At 41.9% G+C, this 16,968-nt stretch overlaps 1 protein-coding gene across 1 annotated transcript in view; it reads left to right on the top strand.

Moving 5' to 3' along the window:
- EXOC4 (exocyst complex component 4) overlaps nt 1-16,968 on the top strand; it is a 359,365-nt gene that overhangs the window by 303,329 nt on the left and 39,068 nt on the right. The window contains 1 exon segment of the mRNA XM_063153646.1: nt 4,650-4,828. Coding sequence (XP_063009716.1) covers nt 4,650-4,828 — 179 coding nt within the window.

Below are 16,968 nucleotides of genomic sequence, written 5' to 3'. Positions count from 1 at the left end.
CTGTTTCATCTTCCCCAACAGTGGGAAGTTGGGAAAGGGTTTCAAGGAGAGCAGCAGCAAAAAGCAGGAACAGATTTATGGTGTTTTCACAGCTGTGGTGTCCACAGGGGAATCAAGGAATCATTTGGGAATTGGGATAGGCTTTGGAGATCACCCAGTCCAACCATTCCCAGCCCTGCCAAGGTCACCACCGACCATGTCCCCAAGTGCCACATCCACATGGCTTTACATCCCTCCAGGGATGGGGACTCCACCCCTGCCCTGGGCAGCCTTTTGGGGGAAGAAATCTTCCCAATACCCAACCTAATCCTTTCCTGGTGCAATTTCTGCTCACTGTGCTGTTCAGACAACGCCATTTGGGAGCTGTCTTTGGGATCCCACTCAGGGAAATGCCTGGGAGTGGGGAAGGAAAGGATTGGTTTGAATCTGGGCAAATCCTGGTCCTGCTGGTTAGTGCTGCTCTGGTCACCCACGTGGTGAAGGGAGCAGCATTTTCTGACCTAAAGGAAGGGCCAGCTGGTTGTACTGGGCAGGAATTCCCAAAATCTGCCAAAGGAAGGTTTAATTCCCAAAATCTGTCAAAGGAAACTTTAATTCCCAAAATCTGTCAAAGAAATCTTTAATTTGAGCCACAACCATGGTGGAGCTTCCCCTCCACCCCAACTCCGGGATCTAACTCAGGGGAGCAAATGAAAAATCCCAATATTCCCAGCAGGAATTCTTTTGGAGACAACTCTGTGTGCCCAGACCAGGTTGTTCCAACCTTTCATGCCATGAAAGCCTGGAAGGAGCAGATTCCCTTTCCCTGCATGCTGGGAATGGCTCAGCTCCTGTGAGATTCCAAAGGCTGCACATTCCCATCCCTATTCATCACTTCCTTGATTGGCACTTGGCTGTAAAAGTGGAGGAGGAGGAGGAGAAGCTGTTGAAAATAACAAGTCTAATTTGCCCAGATTGTCATTTTTGTCATTTTCCTCCTTCCCTGCCTGGAAGCGCCATGACAGGGAGGCTGCAGCCTGGAGAGGATGGGATTTGTGGGGTCACAGAAGGGTTTGCAGCTTGGGCAGGGATTTAAAACATCCCCAGGGGAGCAGGAAGAGCCCTTGAGGTCTCTGTGCAGGCCCTGAGTTGAATTTCATGGATTCAGTCCTCACCTGCTTTCACTTTTATCCTTCATTTTCTCACTTGCTTTCTCTTTTATCCTTCATTTCCTCACCTGGGAAGCCCCTCCTGGCTCTCCCCGTGGTTCCTGATCCATCATTTTGGGATAGCAAAGCTCCAGTGGGCTCTGCTGGCTGAGTGGAAATTCCTGGCCAGGCAAAACCAGATGGCTGATGCTGACAGAAGCAACTTTTTCATCCTAACGTGCATTTTATTCCATTAATTCCATTCTCCTGGCCATTCATTGAAGTATTTTGTGGCAGTCGATCACAGGAGCTCCAGTGGCAAGACTTTAAGTCATCCACACTGAATTTCCTGGGAAAAGCTCCTGTGCTGTGGCTTCTTTCAGCTCAGGTTTAGGACAAAGATCTTTTCTGTTTGCACAGAGCATCATCTGCTAAGCCCCAGTTCCTGTGGCATCAATTTAAATCATAATAATTGGTCTGCGCCAGATTTAGCCAATTGATGGCTTAGAAACTTCCTCCAGGATGGGAGGAAGGTTGAATAGATCCCTCCTGAAAGCTTCAAAATAAAATTAATAATTGCTTGTCCAATTTTTTTGTCATCCTCTTCCCATTTAAGCAGCCTTTTCTCCTAATACAAAGGAACATGATTTCAACAGATTTCTTCACTGCTGCTGCTGCTTCTTCCTCTTGGCACTGCTGATGAATTGGGAATAATTCAGCCTGGACACTGCAGAGGGAAGCAGCTCCTGTGGCTTCCTTAGTTAACAGAGAATGAGAGCTCATTTCATTATCATTTAACCTCTAAGATATTTAAAATTTCAATATTTGGTGTTCATGGACCATAATTCTTGGCTAGCAGGGCAGGACTGCCCATCCCTTCCTGGAAAAGAAGGTTCAAGCCTGATGAAATTTGGGAAATGTTCTTTTTTTGGATGTGGAACTACTCAGCAGCATCTCTTTTATGAATATTGGGAAATTAAACAAATCCTGAAAGTTCACCAGCAGCAAAACAGATCCATGCCCAGCTTTCCTTCCCTCCCCAGCTTTCCTGTAACTCATTTATTTAACTAAAAATAATCCAAACAGTAAAAATCTTTGCAAAAAATAATCCTCAGCCTGTGAACAGAGATTGATTTTGTTGTCTTAACCCCTGAGTGAGGAGATGTCAGAAGGCACATGCAGAATTTCCCATTAATTGGGAATTATTCCCATTAATTGGCAAGAATTATTATTATTATTATTATTATTATTATTATTATTATTATTATTATTATTATTATTATTATTATTATTATTATTATTATTATTATTATTATTATTATTATTAGTCCACTGGGATTGGGCCAGAGGGACCTGCTGGGCATTTTAGAGCTTGGTGAGTGTAGTGATTTTGGTTTGCTAATTCAAGATTTTTTCAATTTTAAAATTTCCTAATTAATGTGTTGATGAGTGTGGTGTGCTTTAATGTTGGTTAATTATTAATGTACTTCTTTCATGTCGTGAGATAGGATTAGGAGAAAGGTAAAGTAAGTTTAAAACATTCAAAAGGCTACAAAGAAAATTTTATTAAAAGTTTTTTATTTAAAAAAAAAAGAAAATTTTATTTAAAGTTTTTTATTAAAAACTAAAAGAAAGAAAGTAGTAAGAATCAAAACAAACTGGATTTCCTCCCATTCCAAACCACAGCAGTGAGGGGAGGAAGAGAAGCAAACCCAGCCTCTGCTGATAAACCCTAGAGATGTTCCCAGCTCTGCCTTGGAGAGGGACAAGCAGTGGGAAAAGAACTTGGATTCAACTCATATTACTAATATTGTTTAAAAAATTTAAAGACAGTTTTAAAAAATATTCGTAATAATACCATATATCATTAAATTTCATATGTTTATACAATTTTACAACACGAAACTAAGCAATATTTTATTTCTCATCTCAAAACATACCTTTCACTGTGATATTTACTGGGTCCCCAGGACAGAGAAGGAATGAGTGAATCTGACTCCGTGTTCTCAGAAGACTAATTTATTATTTTATGTTATATATTATATTAAAGAATACTATACTAAAGAATACAGAAAGGTTACAGACAGAAGGCTAAAAGATAATAATGAAAACTCCTGACTCCTTCCAGAGTCCCAACACAGCTTGGTCCTGATTGGTCATTAATTAAAAACAATTCCCATGAAACCAATGAAACAATCACCTGTTGGATAAACAATCTCCAACCACATTCCAAAGCAGCAAAACACAGCAGAAGCAAATGAGATAATATTGTTTTCCTTTTTCTCTGAGGCTTCTCAGACTCCCAGGAGAAAATCCTGGGCAAAGAGGATTTTTCAGAAAATATCATGGTGACACTTCTCTTCCAAGACTGATAACAGAAAAGATTCTCCTGCTGTCCCTGATTCCACATTCCTTGGGGAGGGGGGGTTTGCTTTCCATTTCAGGGCTGCTTTTGGCAAAGAATCCGAAGTTTTGATTGGGAATTTGGGAGACAAATTGATTCACATTCCTCAGAGGGGCTTTGCTTTCCTGTAAGAGCCTGAATGAGGGATGTGGGACTCCAGGGGCTCTCCAAAATGCAGTTTATTGTATCCAAAATGCAGTTTATTGTATCCAAAATGCAGTTTATTGTATCCAAAATGCAGTTTATTGTATCCAAGGTGTCACAGCAGCCCAGGACTGTGGGTGACAGAGCTGTGCCCACAGCTGTCAGCTCCAGCTGCAGGCAGGCCTGCAGACCCACATCCCTCATTCAGGCTCTTACTAATAGTGCCCCACGTTGGGCGCCACTGTAAAAGTCTAAATGAGGGATGTGGGACTCTAGGCAGCTCTCCAAAATGCAGTTTACTCTATCCAAAATGCAGTTTATTGTATCCAAAATGCAGTTTATTGTATCCAAAATGCAGTTTATTGCATCCAAGGTGTCACAGCAGCCCAGGGCCATGGGTGACAGAGCTGTGCCCACAGCTGTCAGCTCCAGCTGCAGGCAGGCCTGGAGCCCCTTTGGTTTTGGTTACAATGCATTATAGACTTTTCTTTGCTGAGCATCTTAATGCAGTAGAACCAATCTATACCTGAACTGTTATCTATAGCCCATCATAACTGCTGTAATTACCATATTCATGTTACTGTTCTCCAATCACTCAAAGTTAGTGCATTACAGTTTAAGCTAGAAGTTGTTTTTCAGTTTTCTTGCAGTGGAAAATTCTGAGACCTTCTTTCTACTTGCACCATTTGCTGCCTTGTTTGCCTGTGCTCTCTTTGTGCTTGATAAAAACATCTTCTTGTTTGGGGTGGGTTTATCCTTTGCTCTAAGCCATAAAAACCCTTCTAACTCACACACCCTTTGCCTCCTTGGTTATCCAGTGAGACTGGCTCAGCAATTCTTTTCTTCTATATCAAAACTTGCTTCCATCTCTATTCCTCCATCAGACTCTACATTTAAAAATCTTTCTGCCAAGCAAACATATCTGTTAGACCTTCTTGTCAAACTTTCATCCTTCCCAACACTTTCCATTTCAGGGCTGCATTTGGCAAGGAATCCGAAGTTTTGATCGGGAATTTGGGAGACAAACTGATCCCTCAGCAGGAGATCCTGCGGGACGTCAGCGACCTCAAAGCCTTGGCCAACCTGCACGAGAGCCTGGAGTGGCTGGCAGCACGCACCAAGGCAGCTTTCTCCAGCCTCTCTGCAGCGCAGAGTGAGTAAATCCCATGGGAAACCTCTGCCTGGGCATGGGGACAGCAGAAATTCAGGGTTTGAGCAGGTTGTGTTCCTGCTCCACGAACGGGTTTGTGTTAGAGAGAAGGAGAAAGTGAAGCAGCTTCCTCTGTTTGTTCCTCTGGGGGCACTGGGAGGGCTCCAGGGGCATCATTGCTGTCTGGGTTTGGAAAGCCAGGTGTCTGCTGAGGGAGGCAGGAGCCTCCCCTGAAATGGGAAATGCAAACCCCTTCCCTGTGAATCATTGTAATTTTGAAGTTAAGGGGCTCTCAGGCAAAGATATGGGAATAGGAATAAGAGGTTACTAGGAAAATTAAAATACAAATATAATAGTACAAAAAAACCCCACTGACAGAGTCAGAAATTACCTGACAGCCTGTGGGTCACGGTGTTGGTGGCAATCTGTCCTGGTTTGAGCAGACAGGTGTCTGCTGAGGAAGGCAGGAGCCTCTCCTGAAATGGAGAATGTAAATAAACCCCCTCCCTGTGAATTATTGTAATTTTGAAGTTAAGGGGCTCTCAGGGAAAGATATGGGAGTAGGAATAACAGTTCTTTACTAGGGAAATATATGGGAATGGGAATAGTTCTTTACTAGGAAAAGATATGGGAATAGGAAAGTTCTTTACTAAGAAAACCAAAAATACAAATGCCATAGTACAAAAAAGGAAACAAATTCCTGCCAGAGTGAGAGCAGGAGCTGCCCCCTGTGTGTCAGGGGGGTGTCCCAGCCCCATCCCAGGGGGGCTCAGCCCTCCTGCAGTGCCAGCTGTGGCTCTGCTGCAGCAGGGATCCTGCACAAGGGGGGAGTTTTCCTCTGAAGGTCAAACTCTTGAGTTTCCCACCCTGTGATATCAGACACTCCTGTTCAAACTCCACTCCCACAGTCCCAGTTCCATCATTCCATTCTGGAAGCTTCTCTAGGCCTCAGGTCAGTGCAGGGTTCTCTTGGGGGTCAGTGCCTGGCAGCACAGAAATCTCCAATTCTCAGCAAATTTCAAAATTCCAACAGCTTTGTCTTGATTTGAGCTCTTCCTCCTGCCCAGCATCCCTGGAATGAAATCCTGTGTGTTTGACACATCCTGAGCATGCCCTGCTGTCTCAGGGGGTGCAATGGGAAAAGGAAAACCATGGAGTAAAAAACCCACCCAGCTCGAGGGTAGCCCGGGACTCAGGGGAATGTGTGAGGATACAGGGAATTGCTGGAATTTCTGCAGTTTGGTTTGGAAATTTGGAGCAGAATCCTGAGGGAAGATGCCCAGGATTGAGGGCTGAGCTCTCCTGGGAGCTTGGAATTGAAAGTCATCTCAAACTTTTTTTTTCTGGGAATTTCTCAAGGGAAATTTGCTGGTGCTGAACAAATTCATGGTGTTTTATGTCCATTAAATCATTCTTGGCAGTAGAACCTCTCTGGGTGACTGAAATCCTTCCTGTGGCTTCTAACTCTGCTATCGAGCAGGACTTGGAACTCCTCACTCAGCTTTCCCTCATCACATCCTTTGGATTCAGAAGGAAAATTAAGGTTATACAATTAAAACCCAAATTAGCCCTGCTCATCTTTCATCTTCCTCCCTACAAACAAGCAATGGTCTTTAAAATGTTAAAAATCTTTAAAAAGATTGTCCCAACTCCTGTATTGTCCCTAATATTCCTGTAACCCAGACTTTGACTTCTCCATACCTGGGTGACAACATTTGCTCTGTTCTAGCTTTTTTTTTGTTATTAAACAAATAACAAAATTAAACAAAACCCAGTGGGAAATGCTATCAAAGTTCAGTAGCCAAATATTTATTTAGTTACTTGGGGCTGAGGATTTATGCTCGAACAGTCAGAGCTGTTAAAATAAAACATCATTTATAATTTGAGGTCTGGTTGGAACTCAGGTTTTTTAATAAATCAATATTTCCCAGCTATTAAAGGGCACCAGCATGACTTTGAGGCCTCGGAGAGGACGTTCCACACGGTGGTGAAAAAACATAAAACACAAAGTGTAATATTTCACTAGGCAGCACCTCCTGACAATAAAAATTCATCTTCCTTTGTAATAACTTCATCCTAAAATGTCTGTGCACAAATCCAGGGTGTCAGGAACCAGGGGAAGAAGGGGCAGGGGTAGGAAATGACAGAGGCTGTCGCGACCTCCTGCTTATAAATGAAATTTTCATCCTTTATTGTTTCTCTTCTCTGCCCCAACAAGTTGAGATTCAGTCCTGCTCCCACTCAGGGCATCACCCAAGTGTTCAGGGAGTGATCAGGACCTGAAACTTTGGTGCAATGCCAGAAATTCCCTGATCTCAACAAGCCCACATGGAGGTGGTGGCCCTGGGGGAAGGCAGCAGATTTTCCAGCAAAGCTTCCTTGGATGCCAACAAATAATAAATATATTTTATTATATATTTATATATTTTATATTTTATCCTTATATATTGGTGTATTTTGTATGTTCATGTATATTATATATTATATATTATATAGTATATAGCATATACTATATACTATATACTATATACTATATATTATATACTATATATTATATACTATATATTATATACTATATATTATTATGTATTATATATTATGTATATTTATTCATATATAAACATATATTTATATATTTAATAATATTTTATGTATTTGTATATATATTTTGTATTTCTATATATTTTATAAAATATATAAATAATATATAATATACAATATATAATATATAATATATTATATATTATATATTATATATTATATATTATATATTATATATTTTATTCATATTGAAATATATATTTACATATTTTATAGTATTTATGTATTTGTACATTTACATATTTTGTATTTCTATTCTATATTATATTTTTATCTTTAATTACGAAATATTTATATATTTTATTAAATATATAAATTATATAGATTATATTTATGAAATTTATATATTTTATGAAATATATAAATTATATTGATTATATTTGTAAAATTTATATATTTTAAATAATATATAATATAAATTTATATTTATATTTTATGCATAAAATTATGTTTAGGATGTAATATAATATAATATAGTATAATATAATATAACTTTAAAAAATTATAAATAATAAATTCCCTCAGAAACAGCTCTGAACATCCAGAAAGCACAAGGTGGAGCTGGGCAGCTCTGATTTTGGGAAACCCTACAGTGGCTTTGGGGTGAGGCTGTCAAAGGCCCCTTCCCAGAGATAAAATTCCATAATCTTTGGCTGTGGACGTGCCACAATTATCCCTCATTTAAACCCAGCCTTGCTCCTGGAGAGTTTTATCTCTCTGGGCAGTCTCTGCTCTGTTCATTATGTGGTGTTTGCTCAGCTGATGGCTCTTCCATGGCTCTGCCCTTATCTGCTCCCCCTCAGAATTGGATTTTTTATTTCCCAAACCAGTCAGATATGACAAAGTCATTTCCCTCTGCTCTTGTCTTTTGAGGGAATGCAAACTCCTTTTTAACAATAACCATTTAAGGATTAAAGCTGCTGGAGAAGGCGAATTTGCTGAGGGAATTGAGTCACTTTTAAAGGGGTTTTATAGGAAAATGGAAGCTGGGTTTCCCCTCCTCATCTTCTGTGCTGCAGACAGAGCACAACCTCATCCTTTTCCTTTGTGGAGCTTCACCCTCCTGAGCTTCCCTGAATATTTTAGAGAAGGAATTATTGTGAGCCATGAAGGAGTTGGGGCAATCTTTTTAAAGATTTTGAACATTTTTAAGACCATTGCTTGTCTGTGGGGAGGAGGATGAAAGATGAGCTGTTGGCTTCTGGAGCTGGAGCTGCCCTTTAAATTCTTGGCACCTCCTGACTTCAGATTGCTGTGATCATCAGACAATGACTGACAGGCTTAAAATTAGGGTTTGGAATTGCTTTGGAATGGGTTAGGTGGGAAGGGACCTTAAATCCCATCCAGTGCCACCCCATCCATGGCAGGGACACCTCCCGCTGTCCCAGGGGGCTCCAAACTCTGTCCTTGGGCACTGCAGGGATCAGGGGCAGCCCCAGCTGCTCTGGCAATGCCAGCCCAGGCAGGAATTCCTCATTGCCAAGATGCCACCCATGGCTGCCCTCTGGCAGTGGGAGCCATTCCCTGGGTGCTGTCCCTGCAGGCCTTGTCCCCAGTCCCTCTGCAGCTCTGCTGGAGCCCCTGCAGGCCCTGAGCTCCTCCAGCTCAGCTAAATCAGGATTGTTTTTGTCACAGTTGAGAAGATCACAACACAAAGCAACAGACTCCATTTCCAGAAGGTTTCAAACTGTTTTTATTCCAGCATTGATGCTTTTTATACATTCTTACACAATTCATCAGTTTGCACTTTACTCATTGGTCACAGGAGACAAACAAGGTGCTCATTGAACAGGCAGTTGCAGTTTCTCTGATTTATCCTTCTGTCTGTCTTGGGTTCTGTGTCAGTGACCTGGGCAGGAAATTCTTTCAAGGGTAAATATGGATCCTCTTATCAAACATGGATCCTCCTATTAAACATGGATCCTCTTATCAAACATGGATCCTCTTATCAAACATGGATCCTCTTACCAAACATGGATCCTCTTATTAAACATGGGTCCTCTTATCAAACATGGATCCTCCTATCAAACATGAATCCTCTTCTCAGACTTCTCTCTGGCTCACAGAAGTCACTCTAAAACCTCTTCCAGTCTTTCTCTTCCAGAAAATTCATTGGAATTAAATGTTTTACATTTGTGCCGAGTGTCCATGGCTGTCACAGCTCAGGAGCTGCCCTTCCCTCAGGCCCTTTGTGTGGAGAAATCTTTATCTGCTCAGTGTGTCGTGTTCACCTCCTCTGTGTGGAGAAATCTTTATCTGCCCAGTATGTCGTGTCCACTTTCTCTCTGTGGGCCTTGCCTGAGTCATCCTTGATGAGTAACAGCAGCATTTTAGTGCATTTCCAGTTCTAACTGGAAAAACCGTTCCATTTCTAACTGGAAAAACAGCCATTGGTGTGAGGAGAGGCCTTCCTGTCCTGTCATTACCTTCTCCCCAAAGAGAAAATCCCTTCAGGAGCCCACCCTGAGCCCATTCAGCCTCTTCACTGCTGTATCCTCTGTCCACAGCAAGTATTTTCCCCTCAAATTCCCAATTTCCAAGTGGATGTGGAAGATATTTTCCCTTTTCCCTCTGCAGATGGGCATAGTCCCAGTCTGGGTGTGCTACAACTTCAATCCAAAGCAGGAGAGGAAAAAAATGAAGTTTCCTACAGCTTTTAAATAAAATCCTACATTTCTCTGCCACTTCATGGCTTGATGAACAATAACACTGAGCCTTTGCATCTCAATTTCCAGCCACAGGTCTCAAAATGCTTTTCAGAGCTTGCTGAGGGCCATTAGAGCAGTTCCAGTTCTAACTGGAAAAACACCCATTGGCCTGAGGAGGGCCCTCCTGTCCTGTCATTACCTTCTCCCCAAAGAGAAAATCCCTTCAGGAGCCCACCCTGAGCCCATTCAGCCTCTTCACTGCTGTATCCTCTGGCCACAGCAGGTATTTTCTCCTCAAATTCCCCAAATTCCAAATGGGTGTGGAAGATATTTTCCCTCTGCAGATGGGCAGTGCTTCCCCCACAGTCCCACTTTGGGTGAGCTACGACTTCGATGAAAAGCAAGAGAGGAAAGAAATGAGGTTTTTTACAGCTTTTAACCAAAACCCTGCATTTCTCTACCACTGCCTGCTTTTATTAATGATAACAGTGAGCATTTGCATCTCATTTTCCAGCCACAGGTCTCAGGATGCTTTTCAGAGCTTGCTGAGGGCCTTTAGAGCATCCTGGGCCCCTCTGTCCCAGGAGGATCATCAGCCTCTCGTTTGGCTCCTGAGCCTGGAGAGGGCTCTGATGGCTGAGAGGAGCATCCTGCCCCTTGGAAATGGACACTGAGCCCTTTCCTGCCACCCTGAGCTGTCACTTAAAGTCACTCTCAGGCCCCTCCAAAGAGTGCAGAGGGCTTTCAGCACAAATGGAGGGGAAATTGCTGCCTCTCATTTCCCAGCCAGGCCACCCAGCAGCGCTGAGCTTTGTGTTTAACCCCCTAATGAACTGAATTCAGCTCTAAATGGGGCTCTATTTCTCTCAAGCTGCAGCTGATTTTTTTTTTTTTTGTCCCTGTCACTGAACTTGTAGCAGATCTTGCTGTATTGATTGCTCATGGAGAATATTTTTTTTAAGATATATTAATAGAAAACCTTATTTGAAAGCCAGATTAAAGATGATCAACATGGGTGTGCCCTGGGGCAGAGGAAGGACTTGGTGAATGCTGTGGCTTTGTTACTGCAACAAAAGTAAATTCCTGTCTAAAGCAGAAAAAGCTGCACATTTCCACCAAATGCAAACCATCTGCCATTAAATTAACAAGGTAAACCTTGAGTGCTCTGATTATCTGGTGAATATCTGCTGCTTCAATATGACTTCATCTAAGTGCCAGCTTTTGATTTAAGCTTCATAAATAACCTTATTTTCCAATATTTCTTCTTTCCCTCTGCCTGAGCAGTTGGGGCTCTTCTGGAAGAGCACAAATCCTGCCCAGGTGCCCTTCCAGGTGCTCTGAACCTCCTTTGTGGGATCATTCCCCCATAAATGGCAGGAATCAACCTAGCCTGGGAGCTGGTGGTGGTGGGCAAAGTCCCTCAGATCTCGTTGGCTCTGAGGAAAAGCAGAGAAAAAGGAGGAAAAGCTCTTTTTGGGCATTTTATCTGCTTGGCCATGGCCGGTGTGCACAGATCTTTTTGTCCATCTCACAGCATCTGGGATGCTCAGAGATTCCCAGATGTTCTCCACAGGCTGCTCCAAACCCCAGCACATCCTCAGTGAGCTTGGGGTGGTGTTTGATGAAGGAATGGGGTCCCTGTCTGGTCTCCTGGGTGGGAATGGCCTTGAGCAAGGACAGGGAGCTCTGCCACCCTCACCCAGAGTGAAACGGGGTCTGTCAGGTCCAAACCAAACCAGGGGTGATCAGCTGCTAATTAATCACCATTTATAGCTTGGATAGAACTGCAAATGTACTCGGACCCAGCAAAGCTGCTGCAAACAGCTGGGAGAGCTCAGAGCCCCTGGCAGGGCCTGCAGGGGCTCCAGGAGAGCCAGAGAGGGACTGGGGACAAGGGATGGAGGGACAGCACACAGGGAATGGCTCCCACTGCCAGAGGGTGATGCCTTGTGGAGGCTGAGCTAGAGCAGAGGCTGGGCAGAATTAAAGATTAAAGCAGGGATTCATTCACAGGATCTCCTCCATGGCTGCACCTTGGGCAGCACCAGAGCTCAGGTCCTGATCCTGTGTCAGGATCCTGCTCTTCATTCTCCCTGCACAATTCTGCTTCCTTATATGAAAAAAGCCCATATTTTTAATGAAAAACACCTGATTTTTGGAGTTTTTTTAATGAACCAATTGTTTTTGAGTGGTTTTCATGCCTTTTCCAGACTGCAAAGTGCTTAAGGAAAAGTGAGGATCAACCAAACCTTGAGTTTTGTTGGAGGAGCTGTAGGATGGAGATCGAACTTCTTATGTTGCCTCTCTATTTTCTGAGATAATCCAATTCAGCCCAGGAAAATAATAATTCTGAGGAGGGCAAGATCTGGGAAAGTTACATCACAAATGACTGAAAATAGACAATTAACAGAGGAATTTTCCAAGCTGAGGAGCACTGGAACAGCAAATCCTGGACTTTTTTGGGGAATCCTTCCATAGAGAAATCAGCTCAGTTCCTGATCCCGTGTCAGGATCCTGCTCTTCATTCTCCCTGCACAATTCTGCTTCCTTATATGAAAAAAGCCCATATTTTTAATGAAAAACACCTCATTTTTGGAGTTTTTTTAATGAATCAATTGTTTTTGAGTGTTTTTCATGCCCTTTCCAGACTGCAAAGTGCTTAAAGAAAAGTGAGGATCAGCCAAACCTGGAGTTTGCTTGGAGGAGTTGTAGGATGGAACTCGAACCTCTTATGCTACCCCTCTATTTTATTTAACAGATTCCTTCCCCCCTCAATAATCCTTTTTTCCCAAGGCTGCATCTTTGCAGAAAACCCACTTTTTGGAGGAGTTATTGCCTTTTTAAAAGCGCTAATTTCCTGGGGAAATTTATGCCCGGCAGCGGCGGCAGGCGAGGAGCTCGGCAGGCAGGCAGCGCTAACGAGACAATTCATTAAGCGCCGAGTGTGTAAAAAACATTAATTCCCCAAATGAAAAACTAATAGAGTGTTTAGGCTGCTCTTTATCACTGCTGACAGCCTGGGCTCTGCTCGTCATTCGTGTTTACCCAGCTGATGGGGCTGCAGCTCTCCCTTGCCCATCTCAAAGGTCGGCATGCTTTTTTTTTTTGCCTTTTTTTTTCTTTTTTTCCCCAGTTTTGTCCCCTCTCCTGCACTTGGATTTTAAGGACATGGGAAGTTCTGAGTGCCGGCCCTTTGGTTTTGTCTTCTTGCTTTGCTTTTCCTTCTTTCTTTCTTTCTTATTTTTCCTTGCAGTCCTTCACTTCCTTTGTTATTTCTTGGGGTTTTTTTCCCTTGCAGTTCTTCCCTTCCCTTTCTTCTTTCTTTCTTTTTTCCCCTGCAGTTCTTCCTTTCTCCTTTTTCCCTTTTTCCCCTTGAAGTTCTTCCCTTTCTTCTTTCTTCCTTTTTTTTCCCCTTGCATTTCTTCCTTTTCTTCTTTCTTGCCTTTTTTCTTTGCAGTTCTTCCCTTCCATTTCTCCTTTCTTGCTTTTTTCCCTTGCAGTTTTTCCCTTCTCTTTCTTCTTTCCTCTTTTTTTTTCCTTGCATTTCTTTCCTTTCTCCTTTCTTGCTTTCTTTTCTTGCAGTTCTTCCCTTTCTTATTTCTTCCTTTTTTTTCCCTTGCAGTTTTTCCATTCCCTTTCTCCTTTTTCCCTTTATTTCCTTGCAGTTCTTCCCTTTCTTCTTTCGTCTTTTTTTTTCCTTGCATTTCTTCCCTTTCTTCCTTTTTTTTTCCTTGCACTTCTTCCCTTTCTTCCTTTTTTTTTTCCTTGCATTTCTTCCCTTTCTTCTTTCTTGCTTTTTTTCCTTGCATCTCTTCCCCTTCTCCTTTCCTGCTTTTTTTCCTTGCAGTTCTCCCCTTCCTCAGAACCTTTTGCAAGGGGAAATCCCTTCCTTAAGTTTCCTCCAGCACACCCCTAATTTTTCTCTGAGAGAACAGGACTCATTAGTGGAAATCTGCTCGGAGATTAATTAATGAGCAGCTGTCCCTGAGCTCGTTTCCTCCTCACTTCTGTTTGTCCTACAAGTGCAGCTCTGTCCCTTTGACACCCTTGCCATTGATCCCAGTAAAAGGTGAATTCCCAGTAAAATGCTGGGAATTTTGGACAATTTAAGCAGCTGACATCCCAAATTCAGCTGTGAGGTGCCAGATACCTGAAGGTTGGAGTGATGGCCTTCAAAATTCCCTCCCAACATTCTTGGTTCCCTTCCATTCCATGATCTTGGGAGTCCTGGGAGAAATCATTCCTCTGAGTGTTTTATTTCCCTGGATTTAAACCCTATAAAAGGGAACAATTGAGGTAAAAAAGCAGCAGTATCTGGGTGAATATTTGGGGTATTTATTCATATCTAAGAGGCCCAAATATTCACAGCTCAGAGAAGAAGCCCAGAGAAAGTGTCAACCTCAAAATCCAGCTTTGATTTCTAAATTCCTGTAACTCTGGAATGAATCCTGTGGGAGAATCAAAATCCAGCTCCAGCTTTTATGGCTCATTCCAATCCTTTCCTAGAGACCTGGAGTTCCCAAATGGACCAATTTAGGAGAAGGAGTGACTGATCTGTACCCTGGAGTCCCCTTTTGGTGGGCATGGACACCTTGGTGACATTCCTTGGTGACATTCCCTCACAAAATTTTCCTCACCAGCAGCACCTTTCCCTTACTCTGTCCCACAGGGACAGACCATGGTTTAACACCGAGCTGGCTTCTAAATAGTGAAATATTTAAAAATTATTAATTTTTTCATGTTTTTTGGGTGTGGAAGTCAGAGGTTTCCTGGCAGGACTCCCTCTGAACTGTGGGAGAATCAAAATCCAGCTCCAGCTTTTATGGCTCATTCCAATCCTTTCCTAGAAAGATGCAATTCCCAAATGGACCAATTTAGGAGAAGGGGTGACTGATCTGTACCCTGGAGTGGCTTTTTGGTGGGCGTGGACACCTTGGTGACGTTCCTGTCCCCTCACAAATTTTCCTCACCCAGAGGGACAGACCATGGCTTAACATAGAGGTGGCTTTTAAATTGTGAAATATTTAAAAATTATTAACTTTTTCATGCTTTTTGGGTGTTGAAGTCAGAGGTTGCCTGGCAGAAATCCCACTGAAATAAGTCCTTGATGTTGGATCTGAGTTCACACCTCACTCCTTTAAAAAATAATCACATCTCTAATTCTGCTTGGCTTCACCCAAAGCTTTTTCCTTGAAATATCAGATATTCTGCTTTTTGAAGGTGTTTCAGCAGCGATTTTGTGTCCTTGTGGCATCATCTCCTCATGGTGCTAAAAGCTGTGGGAGCAGAAGACACTGCTGGAGTGGCAGTGATGGATAAAATCTCATTATCCACCTTTTTTACCTGCTGGGAACTCAAGCACTGAGAGGGAAAGCGGTGCCTGAGATCCCCAGGAAAATCCCCAGCAGAGAGGAGAGTTAACCCTGACTCTCTAAAGGCTTAATCCAGCATTTCCCCCGTGACAAATTCCCTTTTCCCTGTGTTTTTTGGAGTTACCTCTTCTGGAGGGGAGGGAGGAAGAAATTCAAATTTAGGGAGCTGCAAATTGGAAATTCAGCAGGAGTTTCTTGCTGCATCCCTCTCCCAAAGAGGAGGGATTTTCCCCCAGCAGAGCTGTAAAATGTCTCTGTGAGCTTTTCCTTTCCCCCAGAGAGGAAATTGGGAATGCTGTGCAAATCCTGAGCGTTTTGGAGGTTCCTTCCTCAGGTTCAGGGTGCAGAGTTTGTCTCCTTGGATTTATTTTGCTCCTGGTGCTGTTAAACCACTGAGATGTGCCACTGGTCACTCTGCTCACACCTGGGTGGCTCCAGGGTTTTTAGTTTAATATTTTGTTTAATATTCCATAAATATATTTAATAAATTAATATTTATTTTGTTTAATTGAATATGACAATCTGCATCCATCCATCTACAACATGCCAGGAGTCACCTGCAGAAATCCTGGGTGACAAAACCTGGGCTGAGTTTATTTTTCTCAGCTTTGCTGGAATGAAAATGTCACTGTCGTATTTTGAAATATGAAATTTTCATATTTCAAAAATCCCTTTGCCAGGATTTCTTCTCTTGGGAAGCTGAGAAGCCTCAGAGAAAAAGGAAAACAATATTCTCTCATTTGCTTCTCCTGTGTTTTGCTGCTTTGGAATGTGGTTGGAGATTGTTTATCCAACAGGTGATTGTTCCATTGGTTTCATGGGAATTGTTTTAATTAATGACCAATCACCATCAGCTGAGTCAGGACTCTGGAATGAGTCAGGAGTTTTCTTTATTATCTTTGTAGCCTTTTGTCTGTATCCTTTAGCATAGTTTAGTATAGGGAATATGATATGATACGATATGAATATAATATAATATAATATAATATAATATAATATAATATAATATAATATAATATAATATAATATAATATAATATAATATAATATAATATAATGTAATGTAATGTAATGTAATGTAATGTAATGTAATGTAATGTAATGTAATGTAATGTAATGTAATATAATATAATATAATATAATATAATATAATATAATATAATATAATATAATATAACAGAGAGGCAACATAAGTTTGAGCTCCATCCTACAACTCCTTCAACAAAACTCAAGGTTTGGTTGATCCTCACTTTTCTTTAAGCATTTGCAGTCTGGAAAAGGCATGAAAACCATCCAAAACCCATTGGTTCATTAAAAAAACTCCAAAGATCAGGGGTTTTTCCCTAAAAATATGGGAAAAGAAGGAAGCAGAATTGTGCAGGGAGAATGAAGAGCAGGATCCTGACACAGGATTAGGAACTGAGCTGATTTCACTGTGGAAGGATTCCCCTAAAAAAGTCCAGGATTTGCTGTTCCAGTGCTCCTCAACTGGGAAAATTCCTCTGTTAATTTTTTCTGTTTTC

The sequence above is a fragment of the Melospiza melodia genome, chromosome 4 (genome assembly GCF_035770615.1).
Source record: "Melospiza melodia melodia isolate bMelMel2 chromosome 4, bMelMel2.pri, whole genome shotgun sequence".
Taxonomy (NCBI): Eukaryota; Metazoa; Chordata; class Aves; order Passeriformes; family Passerellidae; genus Melospiza; species Melospiza melodia.
This window is presented reverse-complemented; position numbering and strand designations above follow the sequence as displayed.